This window comes from Aquarana catesbeiana, linkage group LG02, assembly GCF_042186555.1.
Source record: "Aquarana catesbeiana isolate 2022-GZ linkage group LG02, ASM4218655v1, whole genome shotgun sequence".
Lineage (NCBI taxonomy): Eukaryota > Metazoa > Chordata > Amphibia > Anura > Ranidae > Aquarana > Aquarana catesbeiana.
Window position 1 is genome coordinate 799,564,794 of NC_133325.1, and position 15,000 is coordinate 799,579,793.

General features: G+C 40.9%; 1 protein-coding gene across 1 annotated transcript in view; it reads left to right on the forward strand.

Moving 5' to 3' along the window:
- Positions 1-15,000, forward strand: part of SPAG17 (sperm associated antigen 17) — a gene marked incomplete in the record, with an annotated part of 227,908 nt that overhangs the window by 121,123 nt on the left and 91,785 nt on the right. The window contains 5 exon segments of the mRNA XM_073614557.1: positions 1,135-1,272; positions 5,789-5,902; positions 10,260-10,410; positions 12,030-12,245; positions 12,510-12,550. Of these exon segments, the coding sequence (XP_073470658.1) occupies positions 1,135-1,272; positions 5,789-5,902; positions 10,260-10,410; positions 12,030-12,245; positions 12,510-12,550 (660 nt within the window).

Here is a 15,000-nt window from a genome sequence, read left to right on the forward strand (position 1 = left end):
TGAAACAGTAGTGGTTTGTGGGACCCAACGTGGTTCCTTTGGTGCCTCTTTCTACCATTAACCATAGTAGACATGTTTTTATTATGGGGGGGCAGGGGCTGTTAGTAAACATGCTTGTATTATGGGGGGGGGGGGGGGGGGGACTGTAAATGAGGGTAGGAGGGGGAGGTTAGTAGACATGCTTTGTATTATGGGGGGGGGGGGCTGTAAAGGAGTGTAGGAGGGGTAGGTTAGTAGACATGCTTGTATTATGGGGGGCAGGGACTGTAAAGGAGGGTAGGAGGGGTAGGTTAGTAGACATGCTTTGTATTATGGGGGGCCGAGGACTGTAAAGAAGGGTAGGAGGGGTAGGTTAGTAGACATGCTTTGTATTATGGGGGGCCGAGGACTGTAAAGAAGGGTAGGAGGGGTAGGTTAGTAGACATGCTTTGTATTATGGGGGCCGAGGACTGTAAAGGAGGGTAGGAGGGGTAGGTTAGTAGACATGCTTTGTATTATGGGGGGCCGAGTACTGTAAAGGAGGGTAGGAGGGGTAGGTTAGTAGACATGCTTTGTATTATGGGGGGGCCGAGGACTGTAAAGGAGGGTAGGAGGGGTAGGTTAGTAGACATGCTTTGTATTATGGGGGCCGAGGACTGTAAAGGAGGGTAGGAGGGGTAGGTTAGTAGACATGCTTTGTATTATGGGGGGCCGAGGACTGTAAAGGAGGGTAGGAGGGGTAGGTTAGTAGACATGCTTTGTATTATGGGAGGGGGGGGCTGTAAAGGAGGGTAGGAGGGGTACGTTAGTAGACATGCTTGTATTATAGGGGGGGCTGTAAAGGAGGGTAGGAGGGGTAGGTTAGTAGACATGCTTTGTATTATGGGGGGCTGAGAACTGTAAAGGAGGGTAGGAGGGGTAGGTTAGTAGACATGCTTTGTATTATGGGAGGGGGGGGCTGTAAAGGAGGGTAGGAGGGGTAGGTTAGTAGACATGCTTTGTATTATGGGAGGGGGGGGCTGTAAAGGAGGGTAGGAGAGGTAGGTTAGTAGACATGCTTGTATTATGGGGGGCCGAGGACTGTAAAAGGAGGGGTAGGTGCGGATCTTGTTTTGCATTACCTGTGACATGTGATCCTCCATCTTCTTCTCTCAGGTTGTTGCAACAGAGAAAGATCTGATACCGCCAAATGAGATGATACCAGATCCCCGAGCGGACGGCCTGGACCCCGCCATCGCTGGTCACCTGGTCTCCATCCTCCATTCTCTGTCCCTCTCAGAAAAGGAAAAGAAGGTAAAAATCCTTTAAATCCTCCCTCCGGCCCTCCCTGACCCAAAAATGACCCAATTTTGGAAAGTAAACACCCCAATGTATAATCTATGAGGCATAATGAGTCTTTTGAACATGTCATTTTTTTCCCACAAGTTTTTGGAAAATGTGTAAAGAAAATTAAAACGCACTTTTTTTTTTTCTTTAACACAAAGTTGTCCATTTAGAAGATTTTTCTAACACATAGCAAAAATGACCCCCTAAATACATTCTGCTACTCCTCCTTAGTACGGCGATACCAAATGTGTGAGACTTACACAGCCTGGCCACATACAGAGGCCCAACATGCAGGGAGCACCATTAGGTGTTCTAGGGACATACATTTCAAATCAAATTTGACTACCTATTATACTATACTTTTGTGGCACTGATGGGCACTGTAGTGGCATGAATGTGGCATGGATGAGCACTGATGTGGTATGGATGAGAACTGAAGTGGCACTGTTGAGAGCTGATGTGGCATGGATGAGCACCAATGTGGCACGGATGAGAACTGACGTGGCATGGATGTGGCACAGATGAGTACTGATGTGGCACGAATGAGCGCTGATGTGGCACGGATGATCGCTGATGTGGCACGGATGATCGCTGATGTGGAATGAATGTGGCACGAAATGAGCACTGATGGGCTTGGCACGGATGGAGCATAAATGAGGATGGATGAGTAAGGGATGGAGCATGGATGAGCATAAATGAGGATGGATGAGCCAGGGATGGAGCATGAATGTGGATGGATGAGCCAGGGATGGATGGATGAGCCTGGGATGGAGCATGAGTGAGGATGGATGAGCAAGGGATGGAGCATGCTGAGTATGAATGTGGATGGATGAGCCTGGGATGGAGTATGAATGAGTATGGGTGAGTAAGGGATGTAGCATGGATAAGCATAAATGAGGATGGATAAGGCAGGGATGGAGCATGGATGAGCATGAATGTGGATGGATGAGCATGAATGTGGATGGATGAGCCAGGGATAGAGCATGAGTGAGGATGGATGAGCAAGGAATGGAGCATGCTGAGTATGAATGTGGATGGATGAGCCAGGGATGGATGGATGGATGAGCCAGGGATGGAGCATGAATGAGTATGAATGTGGATGGATGAGCCAGGGATGGATGGATGAGCCTGGGATGGAGCATGAGTGAGGATGGATGAGCAAGGGATGGAGCATGCTGAGTATGAATGTGGATGAATGAGCCTGGGATGGAGTATGAATGAGTATGGGTGAGTAAGGGATGTAGCATGGATGAGCATGGATGAGGCAGGGATGGAGCATGGATGAGCATGAATGTGGATGGATGAGCATGAATGTGGATGGATGAGCATGAATGTGGATGGATGAGCAAGGAATGGAGCATGAGTGAGGATGGATGAGCAAGGAATGGAGCATGCTGAGTATGAATGTGGATGGATGAGCCAGGGATGGATGGATGGATGAGCCAGGGATGGAGCATGAATGAGTATGAATGTGGATGGATGAGCCAGGGATGGATGGATGAGCCTGGGATGGAGCATGAGTGAGGATGGATGAGCAAGGAATGGAGCATGCTGAGTATGAATGTGGATGGATGAACCAGGGATGGGCACATATCAGCGCTGTGGGCCCTTCAGATCCAACCCACAGCGCTGCTGCACCGGCTCCTTCCTCTCCTCACACGCTGTACCGATCGGCATGAGGAGAGGGGAGGAGCCGAACCGGACATGCTTCGGTTTGTTTACAAGTTATTACTTCGTCATTGGACAGAGCGATCACGTGGTAAGGGCCTGCTGCCATTGGCCCTTTACCCCGATCCGTGACACGCTGGGTCTGGGAGAACCGACGGTCACGCACATTCCCGGATCGCGATTCTGGGAGGACATTATAGTACGCCCTCCCAGAGTTATCTGACCTCTCTGTAGCCATTTTATGGCTGAGGGACTGGTCAGCGAGTGGTTAAAAATATTATTATGTTGAAGAGGTGGGGAGGACCCAAGGAGGGCAAAATATAAACAGATTAAATCTTCAGATTTCGTTACATTATTCGCAGATGATCTTATCATGGAGGTCCTTTTTCAGGCAGTTCATTTCATAGGGTGACAACTGTCCTGGCATTGGTCACCATCGTCCATCAGGAAGCCAGTGACAGTGACATGTAGGCAGGAAATAGGTGCAAGAGGCTGGAAGAGATCAGCAAAACTGAGACGGCATATTTTATGAAATTAAAAAACATTGTGGTTTATGTTAGACAAAGGAAATGATGTCCAGCCTGGATTACTATAAGGAATGATGAGTCGTTATTCAGGAACACATTGTTATTATAAAGTATCGATATTCTGAATACAATGTTGCAGCTTTACTAATAAAAGATAAAACTCCCAATAAAAACCAGTTCAGCCCATTGTTCTCCTTCATGTCTGTTAGTGGTAAAAATTATCCGGAGACGCCATTCCCGGCTCAAGGATCAGTTATGAGGCTTCGCTACGCTCTTTGATTTTCTGTCTGATTATAAACTTCCATTTTATTTGCTGCATTAAACTTTCTTTTGCACTCGATGTGAACCGTTCTTTTCTATTAAAGCCGACCTGAGAAATTATATGCAGGAACAGAGCCATCCCATTCTATATCATCACCAATGTGAGGAGCATTCTTCTCACTGATCACCAATGTAAGGAACATTCTTCCCACTGATCACCAATGTAAGGGGACATTCTTCTCACTGATCACCAATGTAAGGGACATTCTTCTCACTGATCACCAATGTAAGGAACATTCTTCTCACTGATCACCAATGTAAGGAACATTCTTCTCACTGATCACCAATGTAATGAACATTCTTCTCACTGATCACCAATGTTAGGAACATTCTTCTCACTGATCACCAATGTAAGGAACATTCTTCTCACTGATCACCAATGTAAGGAACATTCTTCCCACTGATCACCAATGTAAGGAGCATTCTTCTCACTGATCACCAATGTAAGGAACATTCTTCCCACTGATCACCAATGTAAGGAGCATTCTTCTCACTGATCACCAATGTAAGGAACATTCTTCCCACTGATCACCAATGTAAGGGACATTCTTCTCACTGATCACCAATGTAAGGAACATTCTTCCCACTGATCACCAATGTAAGGAGCATTCTTCTCACTGACCACCAATGTAAGGAACATTCTTCTCACTGATCACCAATGTAAGGAACATTCTTCTCACTGATCACCAATGTAAGGAACATTCTTCTCACTGATCACCAATGTAAGGAACATTCTTCTCACTGATCACCAATGTAAGGAGCATTCTTCTCACTGATCACCAATGTAAGGAACATTCTTCTCACTGATCACCAATGTAAGGAGCATTCTTCTCACTGATCACCAATGTAAGGAACATTCTTCTCACTGATCACCAATGTAAGGAACATTCTTCTCACTGATCACCAATGTAAGGAACATTCTTCTCACTGATCACCAATGTAAGGAACATTCTTCCCACTGATCACCAATGTAAGGAACATTCTTCTCACTGACCTCCAATGTAAGGAACATTCTTCTCACTGATCACCAATGTAAGGAACATTCTTCCCACTGATCACCAATGTAAGGAACATTCTTCCCACCGATCACCAATGTAAGGAACATTCTTCCCACTGATCACCAATGTAAGGAACATTCTTCTCACTGACCTCCAATGTAAGGAACATTCTTCTCACTGATCACCAATGTAAGGAACATTCTTCTCACTGACCACCAATGTAAGGAACATTCTTCTCACTGATCACCAATGTAAGGAATGTTCTTCTCACTGATCACCAATGTAAGGGACATTCTTCTCACTGATCACCAATGTAAGGGACATTCTTCTCACTGATCACCAATGTAAGGAATGTTCTTCTCACTGATCACCAATGTAAGGGACATTCTTCTCACTGATCACCAATGTAAGGAGCATTCTTCTCACTGATCACCAATGTAAGGAACATTCTTCTCACTGATCACCAATGTAAGGAACATTCTTCTCACTGATCACCAATGTAAGGAACATTCTTCTCACTGATCACCAATGTAAGGAACATTCTTCTCACTGATCACCAATGTAAGGAACATTCTTCTCACTGATCACCAATGTAAGGAACATTCTTCTCACTGATCACCAATGTAAGGAACATTCTTCTCACTGATCACCAATGTAAGGAACATTCTTCTCACTGATCACCAATGTAAGGAGCATTCTTCTCACTGATCACCAATGTAAGGAACATTCTTCTCACTGATCACCAATGTAAGGAGCATTCTTCTCACTGACCACCAATGTTATGTTTAAGAAAAAAAGTTAAGTAAAAGAATCAAAATATAAAGAAAATGGGATTTTTTTATTCTCTGTAAAATCTTATTTTTTTACCATTTTTTTTAAGCATGAATGATAGAGAAATGGTAATTTTTTTATGAGATTGGTCCAGTGGTTGCAGCACAATTAACCTCTGCGCACCTTCTCATTGCTCAGAATCTATACAACACCTTCATTGGACATGAGCAGAGTGAGAAAACAGCGCCATCTACAGGACCTCACCTGCTCCACTTCCACGACAAGACCAGGGAGAGGACCTACCAGGTGCAGGTGAGTGACCCTCCTTGAATATGAGTCCTCCAATTCACATTTCAGCCAGGCAAAGTGTCGTGGATTATCTCTGTCCTCTGTGCTGTATGGTATGCTGGGGATAATCCTAATAATCTTCCCAGAATTCTCCTCACACTGCGATTTTGTATGCAGCATTTTTGAGTTCCTTTTTTTATGAATTCCGGATATTTTTTACAGCAGTGGCAATAAATACATCTTATGTAAAATGCTGTTTATATTAAAAAAAAAAAACTGCATAACAATCCTCCCAGTTAAAGTGCGTGTATATTCATTCTGTCCACTAGATGGTGCTACCTACAGTGGGGGAAAAAAGTATTTGACCCCCTGCTGATTTTGCAGGTTTGCCCACTGACAAAGAAACGATCAGTCTATAACTTTAATGATCGGTTTATTTTAACAGTGAGAGAGACAGAATAACAACAAAAATATCCAGAAAAACACATTTCAAAAAAAGTTATAAATTGATTTGCATTATAATGAGTGAAATAAGTATTTGACCCCTTCGCAAAACATGACTTAGTAATTGGTGGAGAAACCCTTGTTGGCGATCACAGAGGTCAGACGTTTCTTGTAGATGGCCACCAGGTTTGCACACATCTCAGGAGGGATTTTATCCTCTTTGTAGATCCTCTCCAAGTCATTAAGGTTTCCGGGCTGAAGTTTGGTAACTCGAACCTTCAGCTCCCTCCATATATTTTCTATGGGATTAAGGTCTGGAGACTGGCTAGGCCACTCCAGGATCTTAATGTGCTTCTTCTTGAGCCACTCCTTTGTTGCCTTGGCGGTGTGTTTTGGGTCATTGTCATGCTGGAATACCCATCTATGATCCATTTTCAATGCCCTGGCTGAGGGAAGGAGGTTCTCACCCAAGATTTGAGGGTACATGGGGCCCCGTCCATCACCCCTTTGATGTGGTGAAGTTGTCCTGTCCCCTTAGCAGTAAAACACCCCCAAAGCATAATGTTTCCACCTCCATATATGATGGTGGGGATGGTGTTCTTGGGGTCATAGGCAGCATTCCTCCTCCTCCTCCAAACATGGCGAGTTGAGTTGATGCCAAAGAGCTCGATTTTGGTCTCCTCTGACCACAACACTTTCACCCAGTTCTCCTCTGAATCATTCAGATGTTCATTACTAATCTTCAGACGGACCTGTACATGTGATTTCTTGACCATGAAGGACCATGCGGGGCTGCAGGATTTCAGTCCTTCGCGGTGTAGTGTGTTACCGATTGTTTTCTTGGTGACTATGGTTCCAGCTGAGATCATTGACAAGATTCTCCCGTGTAGTTCTGGGCTGATTCCTCACCGTTCTCATGATCATTGAAACTCCACGAGGTGAGATCTTCCATGGAGCCCCAGACCGAGGGAGATTGACAATTATTTTGTGTTTCTTCCATTTGGGAATAATCGCACCAACTGTTGTCACCCTCTCACCAAGCTGCGTGGTGATGGTCTTGTAGCCCATTCCAGCCTTGTGTAGGTCTACAATCTTGTCCCCGACATCCTTGGACAGCTCTCTGGTCTTGGCCATGGTGGAGAGATTGGAATCTGATTGGTTGCTTATACCTTTTATACAGGTAACAAGCTGAGATTAGGAGCACTCGCTTTAAGAGAGTGCTCCTAATCTCAGCTTGTTACCTGTATAGAAGACACCTGAGAGCCAGAAATCTTGCGGATTGATAGGGGATCAAATACTTATTTCACTCATTAAAATGCAAATCAATTTATAACTTTTTTTAAATGCTTTTTTCTAGATATTTTTCTTGTTATTCTGTCTCTCACTGTTAAAATAAACCTACCATTAAAATTATAGACGGATTGTTTCTTTGTCAGTGGGCAAACGTACAACATCAGCAGGGGGTCAAATACTTTTTCCCTCACTGTGTTATAGGAAATTCCTATGAAATTGACACCATCTAGTGGCCAAATGCAGCATTTCTCAGTTAAAGTGCACATTCGTTCTGTCACTAGATGTTGCTACGTGTCATGGGAAATTCCTGTGATATTTTGCGCCATCTAGTGGCCAAATGCAGCTTTTCTCAGTTAAAGTGCATGTACATTTATTCTGTCCACTAGATGGTGCTACAAATCATAGGAAATTCCTATATGTTGTGCCATTTAGTGGCCCAATCTCCTTTTTAAAGTGCATGCATATTCATTCTGTCCATTAGATGTTGCTACGTACCATGTGAAATTCCTATGACATTTTGCGCCATCTAGTGGCCCATTCAGTTTGTCCACTAGATGGTACTACAAATCATAAGAAATTCCTATATTTTGCACCATCTAGTGGCCAAATTTCAGTTAAAGAGTATGCATATTCATTCTGTCCACTAGATTGTGCTACGTATTCATAGAAAGTTCCTGTGATATTTTATGCCATCTGGTGGCCAAATGCGCCATCTCTTAGTTGAAGTGCATGCACATTCATTCTGGTGCTACGTATCATTGCAAATTCCTGTGATATTTTGCACAACCTAGTGGCCAAATGCAGCGTTTCTCAGTTAAAGTGCATGCGCATTCATTCAGTCCACCAGATAGTGCTACGTATCATTGCAAATTCCTTTATATTGCGCCATCTAGTGGCCCATTCATTTTGTTCAAACTAGATAGTGCTATGTATGATAGGAAATTCCTATGATATTTTGCGCCATCTAGTGGCCAAATGCAGCATCTCTCAGTTAAAGTGCATGTACATTCATTCTGTCCACTAGAATGTGCTTTGCCTCATGTGAAATTCCTATGATATTTTGCGCCACCTAGTGGCCCATTCATTTTGTCCACTAGATGGTGCTACAAATTATAGGAAACTCCTATATTTTGCACCACCTTGTGGCGAAATCTCAGTTAAAGTGCATGCACATTAGACATGTGCAATTCGTTTCGTTCCAAATTTGTTTATTAACCAATTTTGACAAATTAATTAATTTGGAAATATCTGCATTTTTTTCGAATTTCCAAACTTCTCCGAATATTCAAAAAAATGTTGTAATTCTAAAATCCAAAAATCTGAAAATTCGGAAATTAAAAAAATCTGAAAATTCGGAAATGAAAAAATCTGAAAATTTGGAAATTCAAAAAATCTGAAAATTCTGAAAATCGAAAATCTGAAAATAAGAATGAAAATCTGAAAATTCAAAAGAACGAAAATAAGAACGAAAACCCAAATATTTGAAAATCTGAAATAATTTGGCGGTTAGTGAATGTAACGAATATGAATTTATCTGAAGTTACGAATTATCCGAAATAACGAATGCCGCATCTAAACGAATGGAACGTAACAAATTAATAATAAAAAATAACAATTATAATAATAAAAACTTTTATTATTATTATTATTATTATTAATTTGTTCCGTTCCATTTTCTTAGATCCGGCATTCATTATTTCGGATCATTCGTAACTTCGGATAAATTCGTATTCGTTACGTTCACTAACAGCCAAATTTGAAAGGAAATTCCAACACCTATAATTTAAGTTAGTTATTATTAGTTAGTTATTTTTTGGAATTTTTGTTCTTTGACATTTTCGGATTTTCAAATGTACGAATTTTCAAATTTACGAATTCCCAGATTTTAGAATTTACGAATTTTCAAATTACGAATTTTCAAATTTACAAATTCCGAAATTTATGAATTTACAAAAAAAAAAAACGAAAAAAAAAAAAACGAATGAAACGAAAAGAAACAAATTTTTCGGCAGTGCACATGTCTAATGCACATTCATTCTGTCCACTAGATGGTGCTATGTCTCATAGGATATTCCTGTGATATTTTGCACCATCTAGTGGCCAAATGCAGCGTTTCTCAGTTAAATTGCACATTCATTCTGTCCACTAGATGGTGCTACATAGCCAGTTCCTGTGATATTTAGCACCATCTAGTGGCCAAATGTGGCATTTCCTGTTTGAAATTGATGAAAAACTTTCGAATAGCACAGCATATAGTTATATAACATTTGTTTTTTTCTCCATTTAAACAGTATGAATACGCATGCACTTTCACTGGGCGAATTGCTATGCAGATTTATTATAAATATACCTTATATAGAGCATTCACATTAGTCCCTGCCCTCAAGAAGCATATATAGGGACTTAAGGTCCCTATTTCACATACTAGGGCCAATTTAGACAGGAGTTGAATATCCTCCCAGTATGTCTTTTTTGTAGTGTGGAAGGAATCCTGTGCAATTATAGGAAGAGCATTCAAACTCCATGCAGATAGTGTCCAGGGTGGGATTCAAATTGAGGACCCCCCCCCCCCCCCCCCAGTGCTGCGCGGCAGAAAGTGCTTACCACTAAGCCACTATGCTGCCCATTTTGTGCTTTATTTCAGCTCCCAAAAACTCTGAACCCCAACACAGTGGAGGAAACGATGCTGAGAAAACTCCCGATAGCTGAACGCCTCCAGTTCCAGCAACCGACCCCCGAGATCAACTCCCGAAGGCTGGCGCAGATCCACGAGCTCATGCACTACTGTAACACGGGTGAGTTCTGCACACGGGGGGAGGTATCACTAGTGCAACCAGGCCGACCGCTGGATTCAGTTATTGCCTACCAATAATAAAAATTCACATAATAATAATTATAATTATTATTATAACAATAATAATAAATATAATTATTATTGTTAAATAATCATTTATTATTATAAAAATAATAAATAATAGTATCACAATAATAGTAATTCAATTATTATTATAAAATAATAATAATAACTATAACAATAATAATAACTCTGTTAATAATGAATTCAGAAATTGCACACCTCTTTGTCACTAGTGCAACACGGCCGACCACGGGATTCAGTTATTGCACAGAAAAAATAAAAACTCACATAATATTAATTATAATAGTTATTATTATTGTAACAATAATAATAATATAATAATAATGATTATTATTATTGTTAAATAATTTGTTATTATAACAATAATAATAAGTAATATTATCACAATAATAGTAATTCAATTATTATTTTTTAACAATAATAATAATAATAACTATAACAATAATAATAATAATTCTGTTAACAATGAATTCAGAAATTGCACACCTCTTTGTCATTAGTGCAATATGGCTGACTACTGGATTCAGTTATTGCACAGCAATAATAAAAATGCACATAATAAATATAATAATAATTATTATTATTATAACAATAATAATATACTAATAATTATTATTATTGTTAAATAATAATTTATTATTATAACAATAAATAAAAATAATATTATCACGATAATAGTAATTCAATTATTATTTAACAATAATAATTATAACAATAATAATAATTCTGTTAAAGAATGAATTCAGAAATTGCACACCTCTTTGTCACTAGTGCAACACGGCCGACTAGTGGATTCAGTTATTGCACAGCAATAATAATTCACATAATAAATATAATAATAATAATTATTATTATAACAATAATAATACATAATAATATAATTATTATTATTATTGTTAAATATTAATTTATTTTATAACAATAATCAAAAATAATATTATCAAGATAATGGTAATTCAATTATTATTTAGCAATAATAATTATAACAATAATAATTGATATTATTATAACAATAATAATTGATATTAATATCATAATAATAATAATTATTATTTTTAAATAATGATTTATTATTATAACAATAATAATAAATAATATTACCACAGTAATAGTAATTCAATTATTATTATTTAACAATAATAATAATAATTATAACAATAATATTAATTCTGTTAATAATGAATTCAGAAATTGCACACCTCTTTGTCACTAGTGCAACATGGCCGACCACTGGATTCAGTTATTCCACAACAATAATAAAAATTCAGATAATACTAAATATAATAATAATAATTATTATTATTATAACAATAATAATTGATATTAATATCATAATAATTATTATTGTTCAAAAATAATAATTTATTATAATAATAAATAATAATATCACAATAATGATTATTTTTATTAAACAATAATAATAATTATAACAATAATAACAATTCTGTTAATAATAATTCAGATATTGCACGCTTCTTTAACTTTACCTGCATTTTACTGTAGAATATGTCACATTTCCAAGTTTGTTTGCCACAGACCTGCCATCCTGGGAAGGCGTGACGCGGGCATTCAAGCTCCTGACGTTGGAGAGTCTGACCCTGACCGGGTTCGATGAGTTTGGGGAGCTGGAAAGCCCCGGAAAGATGTTGGGGGACGGCGATCACATTCCCTGGGACGATCCGGCGGCATTTGCACGAGAAGTTCACCGAATATACAGCGTCAGGAAGATGTATGAGAAGGCGAATCCTGCGGGTGAGGGGGCCGGGGGGTCACCCGGATCCCGACATTCTGCTTTTTTCCCATACATTGTATCAATTGTTGTATTTATAACATTCTAATGCTGACAGCAGGAAGGAGAATGAGTGAAAATACATCAATATGGACAGATGCAAGCAGCGACAGGGACATTCTCATATCTTGAGGATGGGGAGGGGGTTGGGGATTTTTTTTAAAATGTAGGTTGACACAATGTAATGTTTTAAAGTTCTGACTGCAATTCTCATTTTTCACCTATAGAGAGAGCCGGAGTACAAGATGTGAACTCAGCGGAAGCAGCGGTAAGTTTTATTTTCATTTAATGTTTTTTTTTATATCAAAACATAAGAATTACATTTTATTTCTGTATGGTCAACCTGGAATATTTCTCAGAGTATATTTATATAGCTCTGACATATACCGCAGTGCTGTACAGAGATCACTGAGTCAGTCACATCAGTCTCTGGACCAGAGGAGCTTACACTCTAATGTCCCCCCACAGTCACACACTATTATTTTTATTATACAATAATATAGCTCTGACATATACCGCAGTGCAGTACAGAGATCACTGAGCCAGTCACATCAGTCTCTGCACAGAGGAGCTTCTCCACCAGGTGGTGCTGTTTTGCAAGGTGCTGTTGGCTCACTCTACTTTGGTCTCAGCTAGAGGAAACATTAAACCTGGGCCTGTCCTGCAGGCTTCTCCCCCAACCACCATGCAGTGGGTGGGGGGAGATGAAGGTGGAGGCTCTCCAGAGGCACTGAGGCCTACTCCATGTGCTCAAGCTGCAATGGATCCTGGGCCTGTCTCTATGCAAGAGGAGTCCTTACCAGTCTTCCAGGATAAAGTGCTGAACAGACTTCACTGCATTGCTAAGGAGGAACAGAAACTTTCTGTCATGAAAGAAGATCTCAGGAAAAAGAAATCCCTGCATAGTAAGTCTGGAAACAGTAAGAGGGAAGTCTCCAAGCTGACATCTCCAAGCTGGAAGAGGCATTGAAAAACCAGGAGAAGTTGGTTGCCTCTCTGAAAGAGAGCAGCGGTGCGTTCAGAGAAAAGTGTGAGAATGAGGAGAGATTCCAACAGATGAAGGAAAGTGCCTGTGCCAGTACCAGCCAGAGGGTGGATGCCACAGCAATAGCGACAGTATGGATGGGGGGTAAGGAAGTGGCTTCACATGGTGGCCCCAGTACTACCCCTGTCTCAGGATCTGTTGCACCTGAGTCAGTATCTGCCGCCCTCCCTCCCCAGTGGCCTGGGTCATCCCAGGAGGAGGTTGAGGAAAATGCTGGATTGCTGCAGGCCATTACAAAATGGAATCTCCCTTGAGTGGCACCAACTCATCAGATGAAGATTATGGGAATGCAGGAATAAATGGCATGTATCCAGACAGAGAAGTTTCTGCTGGCTGTGAGGAGTCCCACATGGACACTTACAGTGCAGAGCAGGAATGTCACATGAACATTGTAACTGCAAAGCAGGAGAGCCGTATGAACGATGAAATAGCTGTTTTTTTTCTAAACAGAAGACTTTACTTGATGATGGGACTGCTGGTATCTGTGGTACTTCTGGGACTATGGCGAGCAGGATTGTTGTGCTGGAGGGGAGGAGGGAGGATCAGGTGGTGGGTAATTTACCAAACCAGATTTCAGAGGTTTCTATACAGCCAGTTAATATTCCTATGCAACCAGTTAATGTGTCATCTGTCCTAGTAAGGAGTTATGCTAAGGCTGTGTCGGGACAAAGTCATGCTACTGGTGGTGGAAGGGAGCCAGTTGTGCGACTTTCACCTAACGCACCTTCTACCATTAAACGCAGAAATGTGGTACAGCTCAGGTGGGAAGGAGGAGGTATTCCACCAATCAGGAGGGTGGTTGTGGATAAGATCCTAGCCATAGGGTTTTAAGGTGGAGGATATTTATGCTCTCATCAGTCCGGCTGGTTCCTATGAATATGATATATCATTTGTGCATCGAGAGTCGCTGGATCTGTTTTTGGAGCGGTATGAGCATGTATATGGGGCCAGCTGGATTGGAAGGGGCTTGTCCCTAAAGTTGTCTCAAGACAGCCCTTGATAAAAAATGTGACTATCCTGACAAGGAATGAGTCTATACCCCCCGAGGATTTATGGGTCTGGTTGAGGAGGTTTGGTGAAACCCTAAAAAAGATTTTGGAATATAGAGGAATCTGGATGGGTGGGTGGTCGGTGTCAATGAGGTTGAGTGTGTGTGGGAATGTGGTCCAGAATTTGTCCTCCTCTGCCTTTATTGGTAGAGATAGAATTACTGTCTTCTACCCTGGTCAACCTAAGCTGTGCCATAAATGTGGAGTCAAGGGACATTTCTCCTCTAAATGTCCAGAACAGAAGTGTTCTTTGTTCCAGGAACTGGGGCGTCTGGCGAGGGACTGTAACATCATTAAATGTAACCAATGTGATAAGGTTGGTCACCCTTATAGCCGGTGCCCTGAGGCTTTGCACAATAAGCCTGAGTTGGTGGAGGAATTTTTCCATCCGGATAGAGAAGAGTCTGGGTTGGCGGAGGTTGTACCAGGGGATCCTAGTGTCTCTGTCCAATCAGAATCTGTGTCTCTGAGGCCGTCTGTATTGTCAGTGTCCCCCCAGTCTGTGGTTCCCCAGTCAGTGTCAGAAAGTGTGATTGCCAAGTCTGTGTCTGCACCTATTGTTTCTCCTAGTGTAGTGAAGGCAGTAGAGGGTGCTGGACCAGAATGTATGGTGGTGCCAACCCC